The sequence below is a fragment of the Stegodyphus dumicola genome, chromosome X2, assembly GCF_044657685.1.
Source record: "Stegodyphus dumicola isolate Sdum_Otavi_A_Nest chromosome X2, ASM4465768v1".
Lineage (NCBI taxonomy): Eukaryota > Metazoa > Arthropoda > Arachnida > Araneae > Eresidae > Stegodyphus > Stegodyphus dumicola.
In genome coordinates this window covers 13,881,041-13,894,942 of record NC_140781.1, presented here as the reverse complement: position 1 = coordinate 13,894,942, position 13,902 = coordinate 13,881,041, and the positions used below count along the sequence as shown (strand labels likewise).

Sequence of the window (13,902 nt, the reverse complement as noted above, 5' to 3'; positions counted from 1 at the left end):
GAACCACTGGTAGTCAGCTCTGTTGAAAGCTGTTCCCAAGGGGGTTAGAATAGAACCTCCTTAGCTGTTCCACTATTCATTTACGAATGCGGCTATTCATTTAACTAAATAACAAAACCCTGAAGTTCGGGTTTCCATCGGGAACTTTTCTTTGTCATTCCTTGCGCATACAGAAAATTAATCGACCATTCGCATAGTCAACACAAATGTAAAAAAATATTTCTATACGACTGGTTAGATATGCGCAGATATTATAGATATGTCTCTGTACGACTTAGCATTTCTGCTGTTTATCGGCTGACACTACCGTCGGAAAGGTAGACGAGCCTCATTGGGGCTGGTTTTGCCAGATTCAGTCGGAATACCTTGGCGAAACTAATTCAAGTGAAATGAACGCATCTGTCCCATATATGTACTTTATGTGCAGATTGGAAATAGTCAAAAGATATAAACTATGAAATAAACGTTTTTGAGAAATTTCCTTGGAACCAGTGCATCACGCAGCAGAAATAACGATATGGCTCCGGGCATTGTTATATCTATGTCCATGATCAAAAGGAATATTCATTATTTACAACAACAGTTTGGAGCTGCGTTAAAAAACAGCAGTGTTGTTGTTAAATTTATATGTGTTATAAATACCCTTTTCTATTTTTTATCATTCAGTGAAAATGCCGTGCGAATTATTTGTGTAACACCTGGATTTATTATACCCCCGAACTTCTGGGTGTGGACTGCATTTACACATTGTTACTTGGAAAGAAGGTTATGGTTACTTTTAGCAGATGTAATTACAGTTGGACTGTGTGGTAAATTATTAGAACCACTGTGGGGGGCTATGGAAATGTTAACATTTTTTGCATTAGTCAATACATCTGTGGCATTTTTGTCTGTAATGTTCTATATAATAATTTTTACTATTACATCTGATCCAAGGTATTTGTTTTCAGTACAAATTCATGGTTTAGCTGGATATTGTGCTGCAGTGTCTGTAGCCGTGAAACAAATAATGCCAGATCATGTTTTACTTTCACTACCATGTGGAAAGTTGAGAAACCGAAATGTACCACTCAGTGTTCTTTTGTTAAGCTTAATTTTGTGGCCGCTGGGTATTGTGAATGGGACTTACCCAGTTATGTTTACATCTGGTTTATTATCTTCGTGGATATATTTAAGGTTTTATCAGCATCATAGCAATGGGACTGTGGGTGACATGGCTGATGGTTTCACGTTTGCTAGGTATGTAGCTCTCTCATTTTGAACTTTTAATTTTATATATGAACTAATTATAAGCAGTTTTTATGAGTGTACCATATGTGAAACTTATTTGAGAATTCCCATCTTTCTTGCTTTAAAAGTTATTATGCATTTTGTCAGTATTGGAAATTGCTGCATTGTTTAAAAATTCTACTCGTTGTTGTATTTTTTGTTAAAACTGTACATTTTGTTGATATGCAGTTCTTTGCTTTCAGATTTAGCTATGCTCGACTAACTCATTTAAAGTCTGTCATCTCGGAGGCAAAATTTGAGACATTAAATCGAATTTCATAAATAATATGCTTTCTACATCACCAAAACTCTCATATTATTGTATTTGTTGCAAGTGCATTTATTTAGACATTTACTGTACTAAACTGTGTATAGTATATAGATAAGGTATGCCACAAAAATATATATTGTATACTTAAAATATGATGAAATACCTGGTTACTTAATAGTATCATAAAATGCATACTTTACTTCATTCATTGCTGTTGTTTTCTAGGGAGGTCAGAATGTTCATTTTATCTCAGCACACTCATTAAATGATAATTGCTGAAATGGTGCTTAGAAGTTTAGTATTAGATATACAGTCAAAAGTCGTTAATTCGGACACCCATAATCCGGAATGATCTATAATCCGGACCTCAAAACTAAAAACTTTCTGCGCATGCGCCGCGTTGACACATGCGCATAGGCGTTCCACGTGTGCGCGTAAGACCTTTTACGTCTGCGCATATGCGTGTGCGCAAGTGCAGAATACGTTTCCGCGTGCGTGTTTTATGTATAACGGATGGTATAAGCTAAAATTATCTAATTATCTATTTCAGTTAATGTTGATGATTACGTTATTCCTTAATTTTCGAATTGGATCCGGCTTATTATTTTTTGCAGACTGTAAGAGCAATTCTATAAAAGTAAATTGAACTTTCGATTATGTCAAAAAGAATTTCCGATTCTGGAGCTCCCAAAGGATCGTACAAAACGAAAGTATGTTTCGATGTCCATCAAACAAAAAGTGGAATTGCTGCAAAAAATGGATAAAGACATGAAGAATGTGACGGAGAGGTTAGTGAAAATGAAAAAATTTCGATTGACAAGTTAGTCGGTATTCTCGGCACAGCAACTAACTGGACTTGAACAGTGGAACTTTGTAACTGAACAAGATATTATGTCTGTTTATAGAATTAAAGAGAAAGTATTATCACATAAAACGAAGCAACTTAAACAACTTACATTGAAAGAAATGTTTAATAAAGTAAACAAATAAATATTACGTTTTTTTTTTTTTTTTTTTTTGTAAATTTTGATACCCTTTAGATCATAATTGTTCTTTATTTCATAAATTACGGTTACATATTTTTAATTTTAGAATTTCTGCATGCCATCTTACGAGATTTAAACTGATGATCTATAATCCGGAATCGCCGAAGTCCCGACGAGTCCGGATTAACGATTTTTCACTGTATATACATATGTATAACAGGAAGGTCATGCATCAAAATTGAAACAAAACAAAACAACCTGATAAAATAATATAACATATTGTTGAAAATTCGGTAAAAGTTTACAATTTGGTGCCCCTTGTTTTTTGGCGATTCTTTTTTGATGCCAAGATCGGCGCCAGGAAGGCACAATTCAAGATGGCCGCTATACAAAATCAAAATAAGAAGTCAAAGAATTACACAAACTCTGTGTCCATGTACACATCAATCTGTTTTCACTTAAAAAAACATCCTAGAATTGCACAAACTAGGCATTGTGCACTGGCTTAAATTTGTCCATGTACACATCAATCTATTTTCATTTAAATAAAATCAGGAAGCTAAAACAAAGTTAAAACTATCACGGTAACCAGAAGTGAGGTTTCATCGCCGAAATTTGAAAAAAAAATTGTCGCTAATTGAAGGGGCACCCAATTCTACACTAGAGCCGAAAATGGTTGATCTTTACGTTATGGTAACTTGGCGATTTTTTGGCGAAAATTTGGCGACCAACTCTCCTACAGCAACCCTCTATTTTTTTTCCCCGCCGCCATTTTGTCTTCACGAAGTAAAGACATGTTTCTTTTCTTTTTATCTACTGAACACTTCTTCCAACAATCTACTAGCCGAATTACACTTATGCTAGAAATTTTATCAAACAAAACTGCTTAATCATGACAAATATTCACTGCAAAATTGGGAAAAAGTGCACAATACCATACTCCTTACGCGTTTTTCAAAATAACACATACACATAAACCATGTACACGCCGACTTATTTTTACTTAAAAAAAATCCCAGAATTGCACAAAAATGGCATTGCGCACACTCTTCACTATATCCATGTACACTGCTTTTTTCTCATAAATTAGAAAAATTTCACAAAAATACATGACAGTTTTCTCAATCTTTAAACCCGGTAAAAAGAACATATATGAAATTACCTGATCGCGAAAAAGTATTTACCCCTTCCAAATAGGCCCACCAGCGGCCGAGCGGTAAAGTCGCTGAACACTGGTAGTTCGGTCCGAGGTTCGAATCCCGCGAACGGGCTGGCTGCATGGGTGTTTTCGTGGTTTTCCCCATGTGTAACGTGTATACAAGCCAGTTTCCCTTAGAAAGTCCTCCACGAAAGGCATACCTCCTCTTAGGCAGATAGCCCTAGTGTGCTTTGCCATAATTAAATACACCACCTTTCCAAATATGAACATTTCCACATATAAAATACATAAAATATCCAAAAACTTTTACCTCTAAATCATCTATTATATTATAAACGTCACCAACGAATTCATACCGGAACCATTACAAATACTTAGTGTCAGATATTTAAATTATTTCCATGCACGTTTACTTCAACTAAAATGTATACCAAATTCCTACAAACATAAAATTCACAAAATAACTATCATTTCATTAAAATATAATTAAATTCAGAAACACTACTTAAAATATAAATGAGCACATACATTAAATTAATAAAAATTACCTTACAATCCTAATTACTTTAAACTAAATCATTGCTAATAACAATTTTCCCAATATTACCAAATTCCTTTTCACCTTACATTTAGAACAATGCATAAAAATAATATCCTCAAATAATTAAAAATATTAACTTACCTAATCTTCTTCAGAATCTTGATCACGTGGCGGATACACGTTTCTAATCCATTCAATGAAATTATTGAAAGATTTTTTCTGCGAATTTTTCCTCCATACTTCCTCCGCTAAATAAAAAGCAAACTTCTCTTTATCACAATGCCTAAATACCCATTTCAAATTCACTTTAGTTAGGGCCATGGGATCCAAAAATTAACAAACACTGTTTCACACAACACAGAATAAAGCTAAATACAAAATTTCCAGATTTTTTCCGATTTCCCCCCTTTTCCGATTAAAGAACCGTAATTCGTCCATTAATATCACATGACATATCCCATGATCTCTCATTTCCCACACGCAAAATAATGCGTAATCGGAACTGAGTACTGCTCACATTATTACCAAAGTCCCAGGTAGTAACCTTTATCGCCTCGAAAATGTCGCCAAACTACCAGTTACCATATTGTAAAGATCAACCCCGAAAATTCTTTGGTCTTTTTCAGAATGCAGCCAATGAGAATTTTCAGAGCCATGTTTTTAAATTAAATCTGGATAAGGGTCGGTGAATCTTCGGATTATGGTAACTTCGCAATATTTTGGCGAACATTCGGCGACCAAACCTGCTACAGCAACCTGCTAGTTTTTATTTTGGACGCCATTTTGTTTTCACGAAGTAAAGGGCACATTTTTTTTTTACTCAACATTTTGGCTAATCTTTGGAATATGGTAACAGGTAGTTTGGCGACATTTTGGTAAGGCGATAAAGGTTACTAGCTAGGACTATAGCAGTGTACATGGATAAAGACAAGAGTGTGCGCAATGCCATTTTTGCCATTTTTGTGCAATTCTGGGATTTTTTTAAAAGTGAAAATAGGTCGACGTGTACATGGATACCGTGTATGTGGAATTCTTAAAAACGTGGCAAGCAGTTTGCGATTCTGCATTTTCTCCCAATTTCACACCTAATATTCGTCGTCATCATTAAGCACTTTTGTTCCATAAAAGTTCTAGCATAAGCGTAATTCGGCTAGCAGATTGTTGGAAAAAAAAAAAAAAAAGCCTTTACTTCATGAAAACAAAATGATGTCCAAACAAAAGCTAGCAAGTTGCTGCAGCAGGATTGGTCGCCAAAAAATTGCCAAGTTACCATAATCCAAAGATTAACCAACATTTTTTCCAACAATCTGCTAGCCGAATTACACTTATGCTAGAACTTTTATGGAACAAAAGTGCGTAATCATGACGAAGATTAGGTGTGAAATACCTATTTTGACTTAAAAAGTCAAAGAAAATTGACAAAAATCCAATTCTTACTCTTGTAAAAAGCGCCAAACAAATAAGTGGGCGATTCTGCACTTAAGTAGCGAAATCGTTTCTAAGTGCTTGTTAGCTAAAATCATGATCGGAATTTTCCGGAAAATGTCACGGCATGTCTCATGATCTCTCATTTCTCCGAGACAAAATAATCTGTGATTCGAACTGTGTACTTCTCAGATTATTGCTAAAGTCCTACCTAGTAACCTTTATCGCCTTACCAAAATGTTGCCAAACTACCTGTTACCATATTCCAAAGATTAGCCAAAAGAAATGTTGAGTAAAAAAAAAAAAAAATGCCTGTACTTTGTGAAAACAAAATGGCGTCCAAACAAAAACTAGCAGGTTGCTGTAGCAGGGTTGGTCGCCAAAAAATCGCCAAGTTACCATAATCCAAAGATTAACCTTTTTTTTCCTTAACAATCTGCTAGCCGAATTACGCTTATACTAGAACTTTTATGGAACAAAAGTGCTTAATCATGACGAAGATTAGATGCGAAATTGGGAGAAAGTGCAGAATCACAAACTACTTGCCGCGTTTTTAAGAATTGCACATACACGATATCATCCATGTACACATCTACCTATTTTCACTTAAAAAAACATCCCAGAATTGCACAAAAATGGCATTTCGCACTCTCTTGACTTTGTCCGTGTACACTGCTAAAGTCCTAGCTAGTAACCTTTATCGCCTTACCAAAATGTCGCCAAACTACCTGTTACCATATTCCAAAGATTAGCCGAAATGATATCTACATTCAGGACAATTTTTGCATCATCAAGCAAAAATTAAAATTTTGCCGAGCCTCGGGTATGAAATGATTTTCAAACCGATCATATATTAATGTGTGCGTCATCCGTGCTCTTTTATTTGCATAATATATAACGGGAAAACCTTTACTCCTGTAGTTTGAGGTTGTGTATTTTTTCCAATTATGAAAAGTTTACACTTGTGCTTTCCTGCAGCATTTGCGCCTGCAAAAATTGTTAGTCTAGCTTTGGAATCTTTGAAACCAGTTAGAGCCTTTTCTGTAGAGGTTGCCAAGTTATTTCACGGTACCATATTATCGTCACACAATGGTTTGTAGGTACTTTATTTTTGACCACGATATTTTTGATGATGTTTTTAAACTGGAAAGCTTTTTAACCGCTTTATTTTCAACCACAATGTTTTAGAACTGTGACGTTTTCTCTTTCCTTTCTTTTCTCCCATGATGTTTCGCACCATGACGTTTTTGTCTTGCGTTCTTTTCTCCTGCGATGTTGTTGTCTGCGATGTTTTTGGCTATAACTGCTATGGGTGCAAAATTTGTGTTTATGGATGATAGCATCTGTCCTAACGTGCAAACATTGTAAAGGAATGCCTTAAATTTGAGGACATCGACAGTATGGAACAGCCAGCATTCTCACCTGACTTGAATCCGATAGAACATGTGTGGGACATGCTTGGCCGACGAATTACAACCGTCAAGCACCTCCTATATGTGTACCGGAACTTCAGAGAGCAGTGCTTGCTAAGTGGAGTAATCTTTCCCCAGATCAGCTCGATAATTTGATACTCAGCATGCCTAGGCATTATACGAACTGTATTTCATCATCTGGGAGATGTACAATATATTAACCATTATACCAACCATGTAATGTTAATTTTTTCTAAGGGAGGTATTTTTTGTAATTGCTTTTGGGAGCACAAAGATCGTAGTTTTTATGAATGGTATCATATACAGTCAAAAGTCTTTAATCTGGACTCGTCGGGATTTCGGCGATTCTGGGTTATGGGAATACTCAGATAACCGGCACTTGGCGAAATTCCTGAAATCGCGTTCGCCAACTTGGGCGATACGCGCCATAAAGTGGGAGGACAGTTTAGGTTGCTAGTTTAGATCTTCACTACGCTAGGGAGAAAGGGAAAGGATATTTTCTTTCTATATGTAAATACTTTGCTTTGGCAGTCATGTGACTTAACAGATGAATCGTCGTGCTGATCACGTAATTTTGTCAGCAGAATTATTTAATTACCGGAGACGGGCTTCAAGTTGCCATAAACCATTCGCTATTTTCACTACACTAAAAAAATTTTAGAAAATAAAATTACTATTAAAATTATTAATGATTTAAAAATTAAATAATTAAGTATTACCAAATTAATTCATAATTATTTAAATAATATTAATACTGCGCTCCCAGTTGCCATTTAATTACCTTATAAATTGTTTTCTAAATAACTTAATGACCTTATAAATTAATTACTCTTATAATTAGTACAACAAAGTAGATAACAAATGGTCTTTTTCTAACTTATTGTTCGCATGGGCACATTTTAAAAATTATTTACTTAATATTTAAGTATATGGGTGTTATTTATCTAGCCTTAACAAACAGGAATTAATTTCTAAATAAATTAATTGTACTCCTAACACGAATTATTTAGAATAAGAAAAGAACTGGCGGGTTATTTGCTTAAGATGGGGGAAATCCGTTAGTCGAACTCTAAGATGAACTACCAGTGTGCAACATTTTTACCGCTATCTCGCTGACAGACATTCTGTATCATACAAGCAATTTTTTAATCCCTCCTAATCAAGTTTATATTAAAATAAAATGCTTATAAGACTTTGAAATGCTAATAAGTTAATGTAAAATATTAAAGAAACAATATTCTGCTACTTTTCTATGTCAAGTATATTTCATTGATTTCTTTACATAGAGGATTTTGGGGAGTTCGGTGTATCAGTAAAAAATTTAAACTATTATACGAAACGTGAGCAAAATTCTTTCACAGATAAACAAATAAAAGTTACTTAAATTTATATCATCAAATCTTTGAATAAGATTTATCTTCACAGATTTTTCTGCTGTGTTGTTACTCATGTTAGTTTTTAATGGCAATGAATATAAATATTGAAATTTTTGCATCACCATATCTGCAACAAATACATAACCGAAATATATTCCTGAAATATATTCGCGAAATGTATTGTTAGAAATCTTGTTTTCCTGCAGTTATGCAATTCAGGACTACATTTCTTTGTTTACCTACATGAAAACTATTTTCGTATTTTAAGACGAAGGGGAAAAAATTCTGCCTCCCTGCTTAATAAATTCAAAAGAAGCTGGTTTTTGAAAACCTGTTAAAAAAAAAAAAAAAAACAGGATTTTTTTTTTTTTTTTTTTTTTTTTTTTTTTTTGTAAAGAGAGATGTCTTATTTTGCACCTGCTAGGTTATTTCAATGAACGGTTACGGTTAAGTTGCACTGTACTATTTGCTTTGTGGAATCCAATTTATTGCCGATTTAGTTATAAAATTCAGATACCTACCTTTTCATTCAGTTGATTTATAAACAACATTAAAGACACATATTAAAAAAAGAAACACTTTTATTGCACAATCATCTATCAAATTTAATTTTTGCAAAAACTTTTATTATCGAAAAAATATCTGTTACTTATTAATGCAAAATTATGTTAGCAAATAAAAATATATAGTACATTTATATACATTTTTACTGTTTATGTTAGTAATTTTGATCAAACAAATTTTTCTACAAAATATCGATTATTAACTGGAAATAAATTTTTCGCGAAATGACGTAGGAGCAAAACCCCATGAACTTTGACCTCTGAACCTACATTATTTTGGTTCTGTGCTCTGTGTGTAACACTTCAAAAGGAATCACCTGCCAAAGCAAGTATTCTTTCAATTAAATTTTTATCTATTTCAATGTATTGATATTTGCATATTTGAATTACATTTTTTATTTATATTAAAATTTTTATTTCTGTAACTTAGGAACATTTGTAATTTCTTCAATTTAAGAAGTTATTAATATTTATTTCTGCATTTTCTTCTGTCTACTACTAAACCTTTATTCCTGTACGTTACCAGTGTTTTAGTTTCATATATATTTTTAGCTTAAATCTAACATAACTTTAATTTTAAAAATAATACATTTAATTTAATATTTAACTGATTTATCTAATTTATTTTATTTGTAATGTAATCTGAATGATAATTTGGTACAACTCTAATATACGCCCTAATTTCACCAAATGTGACGATATGTGTTCTGCGCTGGTTTTTGGCGCGATTGCGTGTTCTATGGCAACCCTGTTGACGTTGAAAAATCTTTCGCTGGAGCTCGTTGGTTCGCCTCTGTGTCTGAGAAGATGGGAGGGAAAGATAAAATGGTAGTTGTTGAATTGAAGTTCGGCAAAAGGAAATATGATTGTGGCTATCCTGTTGAGGGGTAGTGAGTATTTGGAAGTGTGGAAAGAGGGTCTGGGAGATTATTTTTAATGGCAGTGCATGATAGAAGTAGGGATTTGTGATTTTATTTATTTGTGAACCATAGTATAAATTTTCTGGATAGTGTGTCTGGCTGTCATGTAAATACGATAGTGATTACGTGGCAGCATGTTAAAGACGGTATGAAATTTATATTTCTGCTATTCAAAAATGCATTAATTCATGGTAAGTGCATTTTATTTTATCCTTGTTCTTATTTTGTAGAATGTTATGTTCATTGGTTCTTTAGTACAGTCAAAAGTCGTTAATCCGGACACCCATAATTCGGAATGATCTATAATCCGGACCTCAAAGCTAAAAACTTTCTGCGCATGCGCCGCGTTGACACGTGCGCATAAAACTTCTTACGACTGCGCATTTGCGTGTGTGCAAGCGCAGAATACGTTTTTGCGTGCGCGTTTTATGTATAACGGACGGTATAAGTTAATAAGTTAAAATTATCTAATTATCTAAATCAGTTAATGTTGATGATTGCGTTGTTCCTTAATTTTCGAATTGGATCCGGCTTATTATTTTTTGCAGACTGTAAGAGCAATACTATAAAAGTAAACTTGAACTTTCGATTATGTCAAATAGAATTTTAGATCCTGTAGCTCCCAAAGGATTGTTTTGTTTGATGGGCACCGAAGTATGTTTCGATGCCCATCAAACAAAAAGTGGAATTGCTGCAAAAAATGGATAAAGACATGAAGAATGTGACAGAGAGGTTAGTGAAAACGAAAAAATTTCGATTGACAAGTTAGTCGGTATTCTCGGCACAGCAATTAACGGGACTTGAACAGCGGAACTTTGTAACTGAACAAAAAATTATGTCTGTTTATAGAATTAAAGAGAAAGTATTATCACATAAAACAAAGTAACTTAAACAACTTACATTGAAAGAAATGTTTAATAAAGTAAACAAATAAATATTAAGCTTTTTTTTTTTGTAAATTTTGATACCCTTTAGATCATAATTGTTCTTTATTTCATAAATTACGGTTTCATATTTTTAATTTTAGAATTTCTGCATGCCATCTTACGCGATTTAAACTGATGATCTATAATCCGGAATCGCCGAAGTCCTGACGAGTCCGGATTAACGACTTTTGACTGTATGAATTACTGTCGTTATTGTTGTTTTTTTAAATTGTTTGAAATTTATTTTAGTTTATTTTGTTGTTTAGTGTCTAGACTGTACAATTCGTAGATGTTTTTTAAAGTTGAAACAGAACTCTGTGTACAGGGTATTATTTGAAATTTATTGTTGTTATGTTATTTTATTAAAGCGAGGAGTGCGTAGATCGTAGATTCCTTCCTTGCCTAAATTGTGCAATTCGTAGAATTTTTTTTAAGTTTAAACAGGATGCTGTGTACATGGTATTCTTTGAAATTTATTGTTGTTATGTTAATTTATTAAAGCGAGGTGTGCGTACTTTGTAGATTCGTTCGTTGCCTACATTGTGCAAATCGTAGATGTTTTTTTAAGTTAAAACATGTCGCTGTGTACATGGATTCTTGTCAAATATTTTTGGTTAGAAACTTTACGTTTTTGCTATCTAAATTTTTTGTTTTTGTTTCGGATTTTTAGCTAAATTGTGTGTTCAAAACGTAGTTTTTGTAGACATTTTAGGCTAAAAGTTCAAAATGTAGACAAAAAATTTAGATAGTAATATGGCAGCGGAGAAATTTGGCGACTTGAGGGCGCATATCAGAGTAGTTCCAATAATTTTATATAAAATATTTATTCTATATAAAATGCTGACATAAGGTTATTTTAAAATAAAGAGTAAAAATAAATCTATAAAGACCGGTTGGCTAATCTTTGGAATATGGTAACAGGTAGTTTGGCAAAATTTTGGTAAGGCGATAAAGGTTACTAGCTAAGACTTTAGCAGTGTACAAGTCGAGTGTGCGCAATGCCATTTTTGTGCAATTCTGGGATTTTTTTTAAGTGAAAATAGGTCGACGTGTACATGGATACCGTGTATGTGGAATTCTTAAAAACGTGGCAAGCAGTTTGCGATTCTGCATTTTCTCCCAATTTCACACCTAATATTCGTCATCATTAAGCACTTTTGTTCCATAAAAGTTCTAGCATAAGCTTAATTCGGCTAGCAGATTGTTGGAAAAAAATGTACAGCTAAAAAAAAAAAAAAAAAAAGAAAGCCTTTACTTCCTGAAAACAAAATGACGTCCAATCAAAAACTAGCAGGTTGCTGTAGCAGGGTTGGTTGCCAAAAAATCGCCAAGTTATAATCCAAAGATTAACCGATCGGTTTAGTTTATTAACATAAAATGTAATGTGTGAAATGAAATTTGTATTTTTTAAAAAATAGTAAATTCATGTATATTTGATCTTTTAAAATTTTTAACGTTACTTGCGTGATAAATTTCCATTTGCATGATCTTTACTGCATTTATATGAAGACCATATTTTCAAACATATTTAACTATTATTGTGAATAATTGTAGAAATTAATGGTCAGAATTAAAAAGAGAAGTATAAACGGTAATAATGTTGGAGTTATATATATAATAATCTAAAATACTAAGGTGAAAAAAGTATGTAGATTAACTTAACTACATCAATAACTAAATTAGTTCTATTTTTTTAACGCAAATGCGTTACTGTATATAGCCTCAGGTGATTTTCGCCTAGCACGGGTTTCTTCCCTATATCGGGCTCAAGAAGGAAATTTTGTAAAGCGTCTTTTGACGTCATTTCCCTCTTGGCATAAAAAAAAAATCCTTCCGAGGATTTGGCGATTTTCGCTGATTCAAGATGGCGGAAAAAATTGCGCCAAGTGCTGGTTATCCGAGTCTTCCCCGGATTATAGATCATCAGTTTAAATTTGGTAAGATTGCATGCAGAAATTATAAAATTAAAAATGTGAAACCGTAATTTATGAAATAAAGAGCAATTATGATCTAAAGGGTATCAAAATTTACAAAAAAAGCTTAATATTTATTTGTTTACTTAGTAAACATTTCTTCCAACGCGCGCATGTGTAAAGCATACATTACGCATAGTTGAAATTAGAAATTGCAACCAGAAAACTATTTGATGTGTACTCGTGATATTTATAATGATGAGGAATTTGATTTAAATCATATGAAAGATGAAATGCATCAAGATAAAATACTACGAGTAGAGTAGACTTTAAGGTACCCCTTGTATTATGGCAAAGTTGTTGTTTGTTTTATTGCCAAGTTGTTTCATTTATGGTAGCCTGAGTAGTTGAATGTTATGGAAACCCAATTGTGACGTAATCGGGTGCATGATTTTGGGAAATTTTGAATCATGGGATCTTTTGTAAGCGTTTTTGTGGTGTGTGTTGGTTTGATTCCTTAGACGGTAGAATGGCCGAATGTAGTTAAGATTAATTTGAAGTTTCTGTGCAATTTGGAGCGAAAGGGAAAAGAGCTTTAATTGACTGGTGTGTAAATGAACGTTTACTTAGTAGCCATTATAAGTGTCCTGTATGTAGGAAGGCTATGCGTCTAGTCGAACGTAAATCCGTTTAGATGGATTTGAATGGGTTTGTAGGAAGAAAGGTTCAGATGGTCACTATGTGAAGCGTTCGATCAGAAAGAGTACCTGGTTTGAAAAACGTCATTTGAGTATGATTGATATTTTGATTTTTACGTGGCTCTGGGTGTACGAAGCAAACTCGAAAATCATAGTAAGTGAATATTTGCTTTTGGTAGTGCTTAAATGTATAACATGTTTTTCTTTTTTTTTATGTTATTTTATTGTTTGGTTTAAAATGTATTTTATTGAGATTATGTATTTTTTGTTTGCCTATATTGTAGAATTTGGTGCTCCTTTGACTTTTTGTAAGTGAAAATATATCGATGTGTACATGGATAAAGTAAAGGGAGTGTGCAATGCAAGTTTGTACAATTCTGGGATTTTTTTTAAAGTAAAAATAGGTTGACGTGTACATGGAT

General features: G+C 33.3%; 1 protein-coding gene across 2 annotated transcripts in view; it reads left to right on the top strand.

Annotated features, from left to right (window-relative positions):
- The first annotated feature begins 373 nt into the window (after positions 1-373).
- Positions 374-13,902, top strand: part of LOC118194739 (transmembrane protein 115) — a 40,373-nt gene continuing 26,844 nt past the window's right edge. The window contains exon 1 of one of the 2 annotated variants that reach the window (XM_085808762.1): positions 374-1,239. In XM_085808762.1, the coding sequence (XP_085664888.1) occupies positions 518-1,239 (722 nt within the window). In that variant the 5' untranslated portion in view covers positions 374-517. The remainder of the gene's footprint in view (positions 1,240-13,902) is intronic. The other variant, XM_085808763.1, reaches the window with a different exon arrangement.